The sequence below is a fragment of the Gossypium raimondii genome, chromosome 7, assembly GCF_025698545.1.
Source record: "Gossypium raimondii isolate GPD5lz chromosome 7, ASM2569854v1, whole genome shotgun sequence".
NCBI classification, from domain to species: domain Eukaryota; kingdom Viridiplantae; phylum Streptophyta; class Magnoliopsida; order Malvales; family Malvaceae; genus Gossypium; species Gossypium raimondii.
Genome location: NC_068571.1, coordinates 53369708 through 53384612, shown reverse-complemented (window position 1 = coordinate 53384612; position 14905 = coordinate 53369708). Strand labels below are relative to the sequence as shown.

At 35.4% G+C, this 14905-nt stretch overlaps 1 protein-coding gene and 1 long non-coding RNA gene across 3 annotated transcripts; both read left to right on the top strand.

The window, feature by feature from the left end:
- Nucleotides 1-1547: 1547 nt before the first annotated feature.
- LOC128042291 (uncharacterized) lies at nucleotides 1548-2313 on the top strand. Its single transcript, XR_008197448.1, has 2 exons — nucleotides 1548-1935; nucleotides 2016-2313. It is a non-coding gene; the product is annotated as an uncharacterized LOC128042291 (long non-coding RNA).
- A 3349-nt stretch (nucleotides 2314-5662) lies between these two features.
- On the top strand, nucleotides 5663-11701 carry LOC105791301 (serine/threonine-protein kinase STY13). 2 transcript variants are annotated; one of them, XM_012619652.2, is made up of 4 exons: nucleotides 5663-5823; nucleotides 6229-6404; nucleotides 6712-7725; nucleotides 11019-11701. In XM_012619652.2, the coding sequence occupies exons 3-4, from the start codon at nucleotides 6818-6820 to the stop codon at nucleotides 11356-11358; spliced, it is 1248 nt and encodes a 415-aa protein (XP_012475106.1). In that variant the 5' UTR covers nucleotides 5663-5823; nucleotides 6229-6404; nucleotides 6712-6817; the 3' UTR covers nucleotides 11359-11701. The 2 variants fall into 2 exon arrangements, with proteins under 2 accessions (XP_012475106.1, XP_012475866.1); XM_012620412.2 differs by having other exon boundaries at nucleotides 5743-5884.
- Nucleotides 11702-14905: the final 3204 nt, after the last annotated feature.

Below are 14905 nucleotides of genomic sequence, written 5' to 3'. Positions count from 1 at the left end.
ACTTCCCATATTTATCAGGCTCTTGGGATGGGCTTTTAATCTCTCCAGGCAACGGGCTAATTTGGTTGGGCCAAATGACATCCTTCAAATACAATGGATCGCACAAGTTTCTCATGGTTGCGTGCTTACAATGCATGCAATGTAAGAAGCGGAGCAGGATCACAACCAGAGGAAGAGTAGTGCTTACAATGCATGCAATGTTGATGAAAAGCAAGAAACTAGTGCTTTGAAAGAGGACAGAAATGGGAACACGTTCTGCTTTGTATCAGAAATGCAACTAATAGGTAGCCCAGAGGCCAGAACCACTGATGGATACTTGCAAATACCCACATCTTTTCCATCTGCAGCTTGTTTTTACATATATATCAACATCAATAACATAAGTGTGTAAAAGATTGATGGTCACAAAATATATCATTTTGATTTTCATTTGATGATGCTCAGCATCTGCAATAGGGTTTAATGCATTCACTTGATAGGCAGTCCCAACTTGCTTCAAAGGTCGGACTGGAAATACTCAAGAGAGGTCGGGAATACATGTGCACTCTTCTCAAATCTAGAACCTTTATTTAAAGTCTGTTATAATATATGCAAGATTCGATTCAGTTTCAGGCTCGAACTCTCCCTCCCCTAATAAATATAAATATGCTTCTTCTCCCCGGGAATCTCTCCTTATTCTTTTATCATTCAATACTGCTCCTGCAACATTCCAACTCCAACATTTTATATTCCCCAAGTTAATTATGTCCCTTAAAATTAAACAAGAGTTGAGTTCTTTTGGAGATGGTTATTGAGTTATGTTATGATAATTAAGTTACACAAGGTGTTTGGGTAGATTTTGGTGATGGTTCTCACCATACATACTGCAAAGAGCGATTAAGGATGGAAGTTTAGGGTGGTGTTTAAGAGTGATGACCAATGGTTGATCTTGTGTTATCTGTGTCTCATTTTTCTGTGTCTTTATTCTCGTCCCTTTGATCTTGGAAAAGGGGGTATTTAAAGAGAGTAAAGCCTTCACTTTAACCTCATGATATGACTTAGATGTATTCTGCTATGGGGTTGGTCACTATGGTAAAGATAAGATTGAATCTGATGTGACAGCTTTCTTTAATAGTGTTATGGCAATACTCTTTATGTGACGCGTCATAAATAAATAAAAAATTATAAAGTGAGCTTCTTTGAAACTGAAATTTTAGAGCAATGAGGCTTGTATTTTTTAGGCGAAGGTGTAATCTCCACGACATGTTTAAAGAGAGTAAAGACAAACACCGTGGAAGGAACTTGGTCGGAAATTGAGCGTGGTTCCCAACTTGGAAGATGGCAATACTATGGGTTAGTATGATCATTACAAACAGGGTCTTGTTTTGCCCTCACCAGTCTGCTAAAGTTAAATCTTATTTGGGTGCATTGCCTAAAGAAAATGAGCCCAAATGGTGTGGCTCTATTTGTCATTGATAACTTTAGGGATAAGTTGGACATATATAGGTGCGATTTATACAGTCTAAGGGTGGGCCACTGAGAACCACAAATGAAATTGGTAAAATAAGCACGCTGAAGAGGCTTGAAGGATTTTTTTGAGTTCTCCCAATTTGTGGTTGCATCAAGAGGAAGGCTTCCAATAAATGAAATGAACTTATAACCTTATCTACGCAAGTTCCAAAAAGCATAAGGTTGCTGATCTTACCTCCCCAAGTTTCTAAAAAGCAAAAGGTGGCTCGCCCAATGCACAACCTAACACCGGTATTGGCATTCCCCAAAATAAGGAGGTTCGCCAAGCATTAAGTGGTGTTTCTATTAATGTTCTCTTCAATGAGGAAGATGATGACTTAGACCGGGAAATTGACAATTATACGAGCCCCAAATCAATGCCTTGTATGATTGTGGAGAGTGTAGATCCTTTGGTTGTCAAATAATCTTTTAAGATTGAGGATTCTGGTGTGTAGTGACACTATAATCAGTATGATCTTGATTGAGCTTTGTTTTCTATGTACTTACAACTTTGTGAATTTTTGCAGATACGGCAGCTAGCAGGTTTGACTGGTATAACTTTCTCCAAGAGTTGGATAGAGAGGACGCCCTATCCCTAATAAGGCAAAATGCTGGTGGTGGGGTTGACACTGCTGCCATGTCAACCAAGACAACGCCAACTCCTACTCTAACAACCACTCTAATGGTTGTTGTTACGTTAACTGTTGCATCCCCTTATGCCTTTACTATGCTTATTTCAACTATGCTTATTTCTCGATCACTGTTCCTTATGCCCTTACTACACTAGCTATTGACACTCCTCCTTCAACTATGCTTATTTCTCTATCATTGTCCCTTGTGACTGTCTTTGCGTCGAACCAACTTGGAGGCGCTACTAATGATACTGCTTCCACATAGGCCTTTTTTTTAGTTTAAGGGTCATAATGTCAAAAAGAAGATAAGGAGGTTCAGAAAAAGTCATTTTGTGATGTCTCCATCAGGAGTATTCCCATGACGTAGTCATTTGTTTATTGATAAGTTTACACGAATTTTCCATATTTAGTTATTTAGGGAAACCATTAAACAAAAGTGTTAAAATGTGAAAATGATTAAAAAGAAGCTTGAGTAAAAAAATGCTAACAAGTTAATTTTATTCTTGACTACTTGATGTGAAGAATTTATTGTTGCATTTACTAAATTTGTTGATTTAAATTGTCATGAATTGCTTTGTACGCCGATTGTATGCTTATAATTTAGTTATTGTATATAGTATTTTTAAAGAATAGTTGATCATCACTGAGCTTTGAGCGTTCCAAATCACAAGTGAAGCTTTCAAGGAGTTTGTTGGTTGAGTATCATCAATCTTAAAAGTCTTCATGAATTCCATTTTTTGTAGAGACTTTTTCTTGGTTTTAGCTTTGGATGTACTTAGGACCTTTTGGTTTAAGTTTTAGCACTTGTGGTTTATGACCCTGTGGTGTGCCTTATTTCTGAACTTATGGTATATTTTTTGTATTTTGCTTCTAAATCTGATAAAGGATTTGAATTGATAAGGTTCCATGGTTTTGAGTTTTAATTTAGTCGAGGTATGATGCCTACCTAGCATGATTTTATTTGAGTGTGATTTTGGATGCTAAATGTCTTGGTTAAGGTTTGGGTTTTTTATTTGGTACATTTTGTTTTATTTTGAGAAATGTTTAGCTGTATTGTTTTGGCCTAATTTTTTTCTTTTCAAGCTTGAGTATAGGTACCTCTTAAGTTGAGTATAGGTATTCAGACCCATGGTTTTGGTACCTTTGCAAACAGTAGCTAAAATTGTGAAGCAAGAGAGAGGCAAGTATCAATACATGGCCACGAATATTGATACTCTAGACCAATTATTGATACAACCCCTTAATGTATCAGTATATTGAAACTTCAAACCTAATTTGTTTAAAAATTGGACCAAGTATTGATACCCACAACCTTAGTATCGATACTTGGGTCGTTGATTGCCTAGATAGGCCTCCAAACAACATTTTTAAACTCGTTTTGAACCCGATTTTCGTTTATAATGCTTTATGAATGCCTTAATTGTTGTTTGAATGATCAAAACTTTGGTTTGGAAGTGAATTGTTTAAAAGATAAAACGATCAATGTTGATTCAATGATCAATGTGATGCTCATTGTTCGACCAAACATCGAGGTTGGGTAAAGGGTGTTACAATTATTGTGTCATGGAGTATTATTTTGCATGGTGGGGTTCTTGGCCCCTTAATGCTGTGATGATTGGTTGCCTCTAATAATATCAAGTTGATTCAGATAGATTTGATAATACATGGGTGATTGTTTTGCCTGAAGTTGTTGGTGGTATTCTTCTTTTTGGTTGTAAGCAACATAACCTGATATTACACCTTTAGTTGTGGCTGATAATATTGCTATACTCGTAATACTCTTCCTGGCCATGTTGGTTATCTCCTACTCATTCTGGTTTTAATATTGGTTTCGATATTATTGATCACCTTGCTAATAGTTGGTTTTGTTTTCTTGTACTTCTAGGATGTTTTGGGTTAATTGAGTCATAGCTTTTCATCTAGTTTCTCATAATCAGTATCAGTTATTATAACAATTAAGTTATACAAGGTGTTGTGGTACACTATGATGGTGGTTCATGATACATAGTGTAGAGAGCTACTAGGATGGAGGCATAAGATGGTGTTTTATAGTGATGGCCAATGGTTGATTTCGTGTTGTATGTGTCTCTTGTTTATATGTTTTTATTCTTGCCACTTTGATATTGGAAGAAGGGTAGTTAAGGAAAATAATGGTTTGGAGTGAGGCCTCTATAATATGATTGTCTTTTTAGGAAAGTCTAATTTAGACCAATATAGGGTATGACTTGAATGTATTTCAATGTGGGGTTTGTAAACTAGTTTTGTGTCTTTATTCTTGTCATTTTGATATTGGAAAAAGGGTATTTACAAGAAAAGAACAGTTTAGAGTGAGGTATTGGTAACATGATTGGTTCTTTAGTATAGTCTAATTTAAACCAAGTTAAAGTATAACTCGAATGTATTTCAATGTGGTTTGTAAATTCAAAAAATAGAGACTACTAATTTAATAACAACCGTCTTTAATAACATTACAATGATACTTTCGTTAAGGTGCAAGTGTCTTCTAGTGAGAATATAGCAAGTTCCATTTTTATTCTTTGTGAGAACTGTTGGTGGCATGAAATGTAATTGCTACAGTCAACTGAATCCAAAGTCAATCTGTACGTATAAGGAAATTATATATGGGAAGCTAGCTGTTCCCATATGTAACAGTTATGGGAAGCGACCACACGTACATACTCAATTGCATTGCATGATTATATAGCAAATATTCTCTAGATTTGGTAGTATCAACATTATATCCTAGTTTAATTTCACCAATGTTATCGAGAGCAGCTATAATGAACTAGTTTTTTTAAATCATTACGAAAGGGAACGAGTGACATATATACCAATGAACAACACTGCCACTCGATTTGTGGCCTCATTCCTCATATAATGGGACAAATCTCAAAATTATATACTAACTTTAATTTAATATGTATTTTAGTACATAAATTTTAATTTTTATGTAATTATATATATAAAAATTTGATTGCAGTTTAAATGTATGAATAAAAGTTTAATTTTGTTTTAATCAAATAAATACATCAATTTATTTTTATATTAGATAAATATAATTATCTATTTATACAATATATAAACATAAAATGATGTTATATTATTAATTGTGTTAATAATTTGTGAGAACTAGATCAAATCAAAATTTTATATATAAAATTACAGATTAAACTAAAACTCATACATAAATTTGAGATTTTTCCCATGGAATTATCCTCCTAAATCATTTTTATTATTAGTTAAAATTCAAAATTATGAATTTGAAGAAGTCTACAAAACTAAAGGGCTTAGAAATAAAATAGAAAAGATGTGTGTCCAAATCCAACACTACCGAGGAATTAATTAATCGAGGAGAAATAAATAAAAACGAGACAAAAAATTTATTAAAAAAAAAAGGGAAAAAAAAAGAAAAGAAAAGCAGAGCAAAGGGAAAGAAAGACACGCGCGCTATCACAGGATGGAGGAGGAAGACCTCGAAAAAGCAAAACAAAGAAAAGAATTACCGACACGTGTACAGTAGATAGAGCGATTGGAAAAGTAGAGAGAGAAGTGGCGAGTAGTACTGGGTCAGGTCACAATTAAAACGAGGCTTCGAAAGTAAATGAGAAGCGTAGACTGACTGGGAGAGCTCCTTTCCTCCTCTTCATCTTCTTTGTTGTTATTTTCATCCCTATCTGTGTTCAGCTCTTCTATCAAGGCAAAGGTATGTATCGCTTATATCTCTCCCATCTGAATCGGCTGTCTTGATCCCCTGTCTTCCCAAGGTTTTACCTTTTCTTTTCTTCTATTTCCAAGCTTCCTTTAATTTGATCTGTGTTAGATTTACGAAGGAACATGTTATTCTTTTAATAATTACTTTTTGACCAAAATGGAATATTTTGATTCAATTTGATGTTTAACTTGAAAAGGAAATAAAGGAAAGAAATTTTGAATTTCAATTTGTGTTTGGTTTGTGGAAAATCTGTAGCTGAATCGTTTTCGTTCTGCTTCCTTCTGTACGGTTGATCTAAGGACAGAACTGTAGGAAACCTTTTTTGCATTTGGAAGTTGAATGATTTAATCCCTAGAAATTTATTATTTTTTAAGCCTAAAATTCACTTCTTTGCAGCTTCTGCATTTCAATCTCAGTTATCGGTGGTGCTTTGGAGGTTTGACTGTTTCGCGAACGGATATTTTGGTGTAGGTGCTCCGATTCAGCGTACACAATCTTAGATCCGGGTAATTGCATTTCTAGGGCGTGCTTGCAACTCCAAGGCTTTTTTCATTATCCTTTGCCAAATTAAGGTTTGTCTTATTTCTTCATTCTATTCTTTTAAAATTAAAGGTATGGACAAACATTTCGAAACGGGAAACTAAATCTAGTTTGTATCTCCATTCTCAAATCGGTTAAATTAAAACCAAACCAATAAAGAAAAATGTAAGCTCCGCTTACCTCCCGAAACAACTTCATCTTAATCCCTTCAATTCCTTTACTTGACAAATTTGGTACAACTTCTATCTTAAAATTTTAAGCAATGCTTGTTGTATGCCCCTAATATCTATCACTTAGTGTCAGGTGGGAACTCACGAGCTTTCATCTTGTTGGTTTTAGGTGATATCCTAAGCAATTGAACCATCAAATGAGTGTCAAGAGTTTGGGCTAAAGAGAATTGGTTATCCTGATTTTATCTTTTGGGGTTTCATTCATAATTGGGAAAATGGTCGAGGGGCCTAAATTTACAGGACTTATGGGAGGAACCAACAATAATGACAACAATTACTATGATTTTACTCAAGGGTTCTATCAAAAACTTGGTGAAGGCACAAACATGTCTATTGACAGTTTACAGACTAGTAATGCTGGTGGATCTGTGTCCATGTCAGTTGAAAACAGTAGTGTGGGTTCTAATGATTCTCTGACCCACATTTTAAGCCACCCTGGTTTAAAACCTGTGAAACGTAGCAATTACTCTGTCTCTGTGGGGCAGAGTGTGTTTCGTCCTGGTAAGGTTGGCCATGCACTTAATGATGATGCATTAGCACAAGCATTGATGGATGGCAGGTATCAGACTGAGGTATTACAGAATTATGATGAGTGGGCTATTGATTTAAGAAAGCTTAATATGGGTACAGCTTTTGCTCAAGGTGCTTTTGGGAAGTTATACAGAGGTACATATAATGGTGAGGATGTTGCGATTAAGATATTGGAAAGGCCAGAAAATAGCCCTGAGAAGGCACAAGTTATGGAACAGCAGTTTCAGCAGGAACTTATGATGCTTGCAACACTAAAGCATCCTAATATTGTGCGATTTATTGGGGCTTGTCGTAAGCCAATGGTTTGGTGTATTGTCACGGAGTATGCTAAGGGAGGCTCAGTTCGACAGTTTCTAACAAGGAGGCAGAACCGTGCTGTGCCATTGAAGTTGGCCGTCAAGCAGGCATTGGATGTTGCTAGAGGGATGGCCTATGTGCATGGACTTGGGTTTATTCACCGGGATTTGAAGTCAGATAACCTTCTGATTGCTGCTGATAAATCAATAAAGATTGCAGATTTTGGTGTCGCACGTATTGAGGTGCAGACTGAAGGCATGACACCAGAGACAGGGACGTATCGTTGGATGGCGCCGTAAGTCTTTAGACAATATATTACAGTTTCTTCCCTGTTATATGTGACATTTACACTTTTCTTTTTCCCTACTTGATGGTTCTTTTCATCTTCTTTAGACTACTCTTGCTAGTTGGCAAGTATTCTTCAGAAACTTTAAAGAAAACTCCTATTGTTGTTCATTCGTTCTGCATAGATTTCTTACCCTTTTGATTAATTAACTTTATCTTTTTGTCAATTATCTATTATATTCTCCCGTCGTGGATTATGTTAGGGAGTAAAATCCTGCTGTCTAAGGTTCTGCTATTTTCTGTTTTTGCATCTTCTTAGCTTTTGATTCTATATTCTTTTGAGGTTTCTTTTAAGGTTCTCGTCTTAATATAGAACTTTCTTTACGTTTTGTCTGAATTCTGAATTTGATTATGCAGTTCCTTCTAAAATACCTGATGCTTTTGTTTGATAATTTGAAGGAAGCTGATGACTTAATAAATGTGATTTGATTTAGAACTTTTTAGATCCCCATTTTCAACTGGAATATGTAATGGAATTATTTAACAAATTGACATGATTGCTATATATCCAGAAGAAAGTTGATTAGATTATTGTGGAACACAAGTATCATCTTAGGAGATTAGATGTTTGAGGCCTCTCCCTAATGTAATTGTGAATGTTTGTATTTGGATGTCTTGCTGCTTAAATTGAATTAGGCTTCTTTAGGCTTCTTCTTGAAGCAAAATAAAGATGTAACACAACTATTAAGTGGGTACTTGATAAATAAAGTGCTTGTCAAGCATACATTTATGTCCTAGATTAGTTTGGAAGGGTGAGTGTTCTTGTGCAAATTTGAACAATTGAGATTTTAATGATATGATCCTAATATGCGGAGTTGATGTTGTGCTTTCAAGCAAGACAAGTTGTGCATAGCTTGTCTTAATCTACTTCCACTATTTGAGGCCAGGAAAACATGTCTTCTACCTTTATATGTTGTTGCTATTTCATGTTTGGGTGCATTTTCAAAGTCAAATATAAAAATTTTTCATAAGAAACTAGTATTATTTTTTCCAATTATACTTACTTTATGCTTGGTGTATCCAAAGTTATTTGTTTTTGTTACTCTCAAATGCCTTTTGATTTCATGATTTTTTTGGGATTCATATACATCAAGTGATCCTTTTGTTTTGGTTTATGCCTTACTCTCCTCATTGCTGTATGCTGTCATGCTACACATCCATTAATTTGTTTATAATTCATAAGACTATATATAACTATTAGGAATAGGGACTGAGACTTCCATGTGGCTCTGTGACTAGCTTTGTCTGCTGCATCTAAACTATATTGATTGTGCCATAGCACGATAGGAATTGCAAAAACTTCCTTGAGACTATTTGGAACTTATACATTATTATTTGCATATCTTCTTACATCGCATTGAGGTTTGACTTACAGACAGTACTCACCTAAAGTTAAGCGTTATTGTTCTAAAGAGGCTAATTCTCAACATTTAAATCTACCTGTTACATCTACTGGAACAAAACCAGTTCATGATGGCCAAAGGATCAGTTGCTCCTTTCTTGAAGCTTGAGGCTTCATTTTTCCCACTTAACAACTTTTTGCCTCATTTGGTTATTTAGTGTATTAACACAAGGAAAAGCTTAATTATTACATAAGTATTAAAATAGTTTATCATAATATAAAGAATAATAATACAAATTTAAACTTGAAATTAGGAAGGATGAGTAAAACTCTAGTAAAAGATAAAAGATCTCTTCTAAATAAGTAAAAACTTCTCCTTCCCTTTGCTGAAAACAAGTTCTGTGAGTGACTAAAAATTACCAAGTGAAATTAGTTTATTGCTAACTCATTTTCTAAAAACGTGTTGAAAAAAATTATACTCCTACCAAACGAAGCATTAATGTTATTTGCAGCCTTTATATAAATATGACTTTCCATGGAATAGTAGTGATGTAAACAAACGGATGGGTTAAGAGTTTTAATTAGTTGTCGGGAGGTTACTGTGTCTTTTGTGTCATGTGAATCAAGGTAGGAAGACAATTGAATCAACGTACTTAGTAATGGCCTAAGTTGTGTTGAAGCAAGGAGTTAAAAGGAGGAAGCTGAGCAAGTCATTTATTGCACTCAGTAATGCTTACTCTGTAGTCTGCGCAAATAAGGAGGTCGGATGCAAGTCTGTTTTACCAAGAATTTCCTAGCTTTAAAATGACAATAGCTAGGAAATTCGGAAAGCAACAATTATGAATTTGCGATTTGGCCAACTATTCTAAAAATTGGGAACATTCTCCATGGGTTATACATATTAAACAGATTGCTAAAGTGATTGTTGTATTTCCTTGTTAAGATGATACTTCAAATTATCATTTTTGAAGTATTTGCTTTGGTCTTGTTGATAGTTTGGGGTGGGAAAATTGCCAATGCCTTTATAGAGGGCAAAGTTCTGACTGGCTTGAAGGATACATTTTTATGCGACAAGTTCCAGCTTCACAATTCAACTTTGATGTAATGTCAAAACTGTATCAATGAGTTGATATAACCATATCTGATAAGGCAGAAGGCCATATCAAGTTATTCCTACCATACCATATATATGCTTGTATTTATTACCCATCAATGGTTTTGAGCCTAACTTTCGTTGACTGGAGGTGCAGACTTAAATGCATAATGTACTCCGTATGTATTATACCCAAATAAATAGAATAATTTGAGGCATCGAGAATTGTGCATTTTTAATTCCTCTTTCTTGTGTGCTTGGTGTAATATGCACTAATAAGGTGATTCCCCATTGCAAGGGAAAGAAGCTGAGAAAATTGCATCACTTCATCTTGGAACTTTCTACTTGCCACGTTACATGCATGTTTCAAGTGGAAATACTTTCCTGTTTCAAATGGTTTAGTAGGAACTGATTAGGAATCATATATCAATCATAACTACATAGCTTTCGCTAACCGGTTGATTTGGTGTCTGAGTTGCCTATACGTTACGTGTTTCAGTTGAAATTTGTTCTTCATTCATGATAGTAATATTGTTGGTTGACTTGAATAAGGACACTCTCACCCACACCCACGTCCATCTGGAAATGAATTATAATTGAAGTGATTCCGTGCCTGTCTTTTACATGAAACTGCATTAATTAGCTAACCGGTTGATTTGGTGTCCGAGTTGTCTATGCGTTACGTGTTTTAGTTGAAACTTGTTCTTTATTCATGTTGACTTGAACAAGGACGCTGTCACCCACACCCACGTCCATCTGGAAATGAAACGTAACTGAAATGATTCCGTGCCTGTCTTTTCACTTGCAGAGAGATGATACAACATAGGCCCTACACACAAAAAGTAGACGTGTATAGTTTTGGAATTGTCCTTTGGGAGCTCATAACTGGCATGCTTCCTTTCCAGAACATGACTGCAGTGCAGGCGGCATTTGCTGTGGTGAACAAGGGTGTAAGACCGGTCATTCCAAATGATTGTCTCCCTGTGCTGAGTGAGATCATGATCCGTTGCTGGGACACTAACCCAGAAGTTCGTCCTCCCTTCACTGAGATTGTAAAGATGCTTGAGAATGCGGAAACTGAGATACTGACAACTGTTCGGAAGGCTCGGTTTAGGTGTTGCATGACTCAACCAATGACAATCGACTGATCCTGAATAAAATAGCGAAGAACAGAAAGGAAAGAGGATATAAATGAAAATGAAAAGAGCAAGCAGCAGTAAGAATTTAAATATAAGTTGATGTATGTATCAGTATTTCTCTTTTGGATTTGCTTTTCCCCTTTTTTATTTTCTGAGATAGGAGAAGGTAACAGTTAAGACTGCTGGTGTTTGGATTTGGTGTGAACTGTACTTGGACTAGTGGTGGTCGTAGCTTTAGTGGTAGGAAGGGGAATCATTAGATGTGGTTTCTCTGTGTAGTTATATATGTGTGCAGTGCCTGCCATATCCGTTACTCTTTGATTGTTTAAATGCAGGTTCTCAGTTGGATCCATGTCTTATTTTGGTTTTCTTTCGGCATCTCTTCTTTCTTTTGCCTTGTGTTTTCTGTGTTAATATCTATTTCTGCCTGCTGGTTAGTTTTTTTTCTGTGAGGGTCTGCCCGTTGGCTTGCTGCCCTTAGGTGAAAAGGCAAGAAGGGTAAAATAGAAATTTCCAGGAAGTAGTCTCTTTTTCTGGATATGGAAATGATTTTATCCAAATAAGCTTGTTTAACTGTTCCTTGTACAGTGCATGAAAAGCCCTTTTGCTCTGCTCTCACGGTTAAATACAGCTAAACTTATTACTAGAATGATGCACGAGTTTTAAGCCCCAAAATGGCGTGGGTTAAGGTTTACAAGATCTGCAATTATCATTCTGACAGTCTCCTTAATCCATGCAACTCCGTATCTTGCTTCTGATAACTACGCAGTCGTTGCTGCAAATGCAATAGCTGTCGGCATATTACCAAGATATGGCATTGATGAGAGTAATAATTTAATTTCCCTTTTTAGCTTCTTCACTGCGTTGGCATATTACAAGGATATGGCATTGCTGAGAGTAATAACTTCCCTTTTAAGCTTCTTCACTGCCAATAGTTGACAAATGCAAACGACAGTTTCGGGTTGCGGGAAACAGGGCTCATCTCTTGGACTCCCAACCTCAAGATTGGAATCCGTTGGGCATAGCTATTCAGGAAGTAGCTCCGTTGTTTGAAATATGAAGCCCAAAACAATTAGACTGAGCACCTGCCAAATAGCAGTAACCGACTGTCGAGCCCCTTAGAAAGGCCAGAATCAGACAAGCTCTCTTGCATGTCCAATATGTTTTGAATAACAACCAAAGTCCCCTAAGGAAAGGAAAAGAAACACCTTGACAAGCAATTGCATGTAATCCATCTTGCTAGTGACAAACAATTCTCTTCAACAGATGCTTTACTATTTGTGTCGAAACCGTTTTTTGAAAACAAAAATTTAGTTGTCGACTTTAAAAACAAAAATTGGAGTCGCCACCGATCCTTTATTAAGGTGTGACCGGCCCACCTTAAAAATTATTTTGGTCTGCGAATTTTGAAAACATAAGTCCGGGAGTCAGTTACGCATCAGGAAGGATTAGCACCCTCATAACGCCCAAAATTGGTACCAAATTGATTATTTGATGTCTTAATGTCGAAAGTTAAAAAGATTTTAAAATAAGCTTGAATGATGAAATTTGCAAAAGGATATCCAACTGTTCAAGTCATGTACAGAAATCGAGTCCCAATACGTTAGGGTACAATTCCTCATAATTCCCCAAACTTGAATATCACTTTTATTTTATACGAAAATCTTCATTTCGAGAAAATAACATGCCACACCCAATACGTTAGGGCACAACAAATTAAGTTCCCAAAAATGATTTTTATGCATCCTGAATAAGAAATATTCTTGGTCATTTAGGATTGACTAAGAAAACCGGAACCCAATACGTTAGGGCTCAATTTCCCTCGAAAATCCCAAACTTCCAAAAATGCTTTTATCCAAAAAAACCTTTAAATCAAGAAAATAACTTTGATGAATGGTTAAAACCAAATTATATTTTCAAAAGGGTATGTTAAAAAGTTAATATACAATATGATACAAATCCTTTAATTTACAGCATATACGAATAAATATTTACAAATATAAATATACAAATACAATATAACCGTAAAATTACAAATATATATACACATACAGCTAACACATATACAAGTATATGTACAAATAGAAGGAATAAAATATATCCAATGCAACAAGCACCAAAACATATATTCAAAATAAAATAAAAGGAAAAAATGTATATATTTACAAAAGTAAAGTAAAACCAATGTTTTCAAAAATAAAATATAAAAGATATATATGTTTTGTAAAAAAATACATGTATTTATAAAAATAAAAAGAATATGTTAAAAATATGAAAAGGTATACGTATGTATGTAGAAGTAAAGAAGTAGAAAAAATAAAAAAAGTGTATTAAATGTGAAATGGCTTAAAACCGTATATATTAAAAATTGCATATATATCATATATAAAAGTAGGCGTATGCACCATATATAAAAACATTTATAAATATACTATGTAAAAACTGTGCGTGTATGAATATATAGAGGTAATGATAATAACTATGACAATAAATAATATAACAATATGAAATAATGATAAATATTTAAAAAGAATAAAAAAACTAAAAAGCAAAATGGACTAAATTGAACTTAAAAACAACAAAAATGGGGTAGATTTGAAAATAAATAAGAGAGGGCAAACTTGAACACGCGAACAATTATGGGGGACTAAAAGGGAAATTAATCCCTCCCTCCAAAACGCTGCGCAGTGAAGGACTGAATCGAAACGCCGATCAAATACGCGGCCTATTTTTTAAAAAAACAAACAGGTTTAATTGCAACGCGCCACGAATAGGAGGGACTCAATGCGCAAATGGACCCTATGATGTCAGAGCGCGCGGATCCTCCCCTTCGGGTCGGGTCATCGCGCGGGTCAAGGCCTGGATGAAACGACGCCGTTTTGCATGTTATTTAAAACAATTTTCTCTTTTAAAAATCATTTGAAATCAAATAAAAGAAAAAAAACTGAAAAAACCCCTCTGCTAGGGTTTTGAACCCAAGCCGCCGCAACCCACCTTCGCCTCAAGCCTTGGCCCTCCGCCGACCTCCGATTCGAAAGGCCGGCTTTATCATGTAAGCTTCAGAGGTAAACCCTCACCCTTCTTTTGGTATTTTAAAAAAAAAATGAAATAAAAAGAATAAAAGCCTATATAAAAAAAATGGTTCACCTTAAAAACGTAGGTGTTTCTTTTAATTTCCTTGTGTATTTTCCCCACTCTTTTACAAAAACAAAGGCTTTATATAGCCTCCAAAATCGAAAATAAATGAAGAAAAATCTGCTAATTACTTTGCTATTTTATTTCAATTGGACTCTGTTGAGTCTGTTTTTTGCAGGTGACGTGCGCGTGAACGGCGTGCGTGGAGAAGTCGGCCCCGAGACGTGCGGTGCTTGGGACATCTGCTGGGGCTTACGGCGCTAACCCTGCTAGGGTTTCTGATGCCTTAAACCAATTGGGCTTCGTAGTTGGATTTGGATAAGCCCAATTTTCTATTTTGGGTTATTGTACGGGCTAAGGTTAAATGTTGAGTCTATTAAGCTATTTGGGTATTGGGTTTGTAAAGAATTGGGCCTTTATT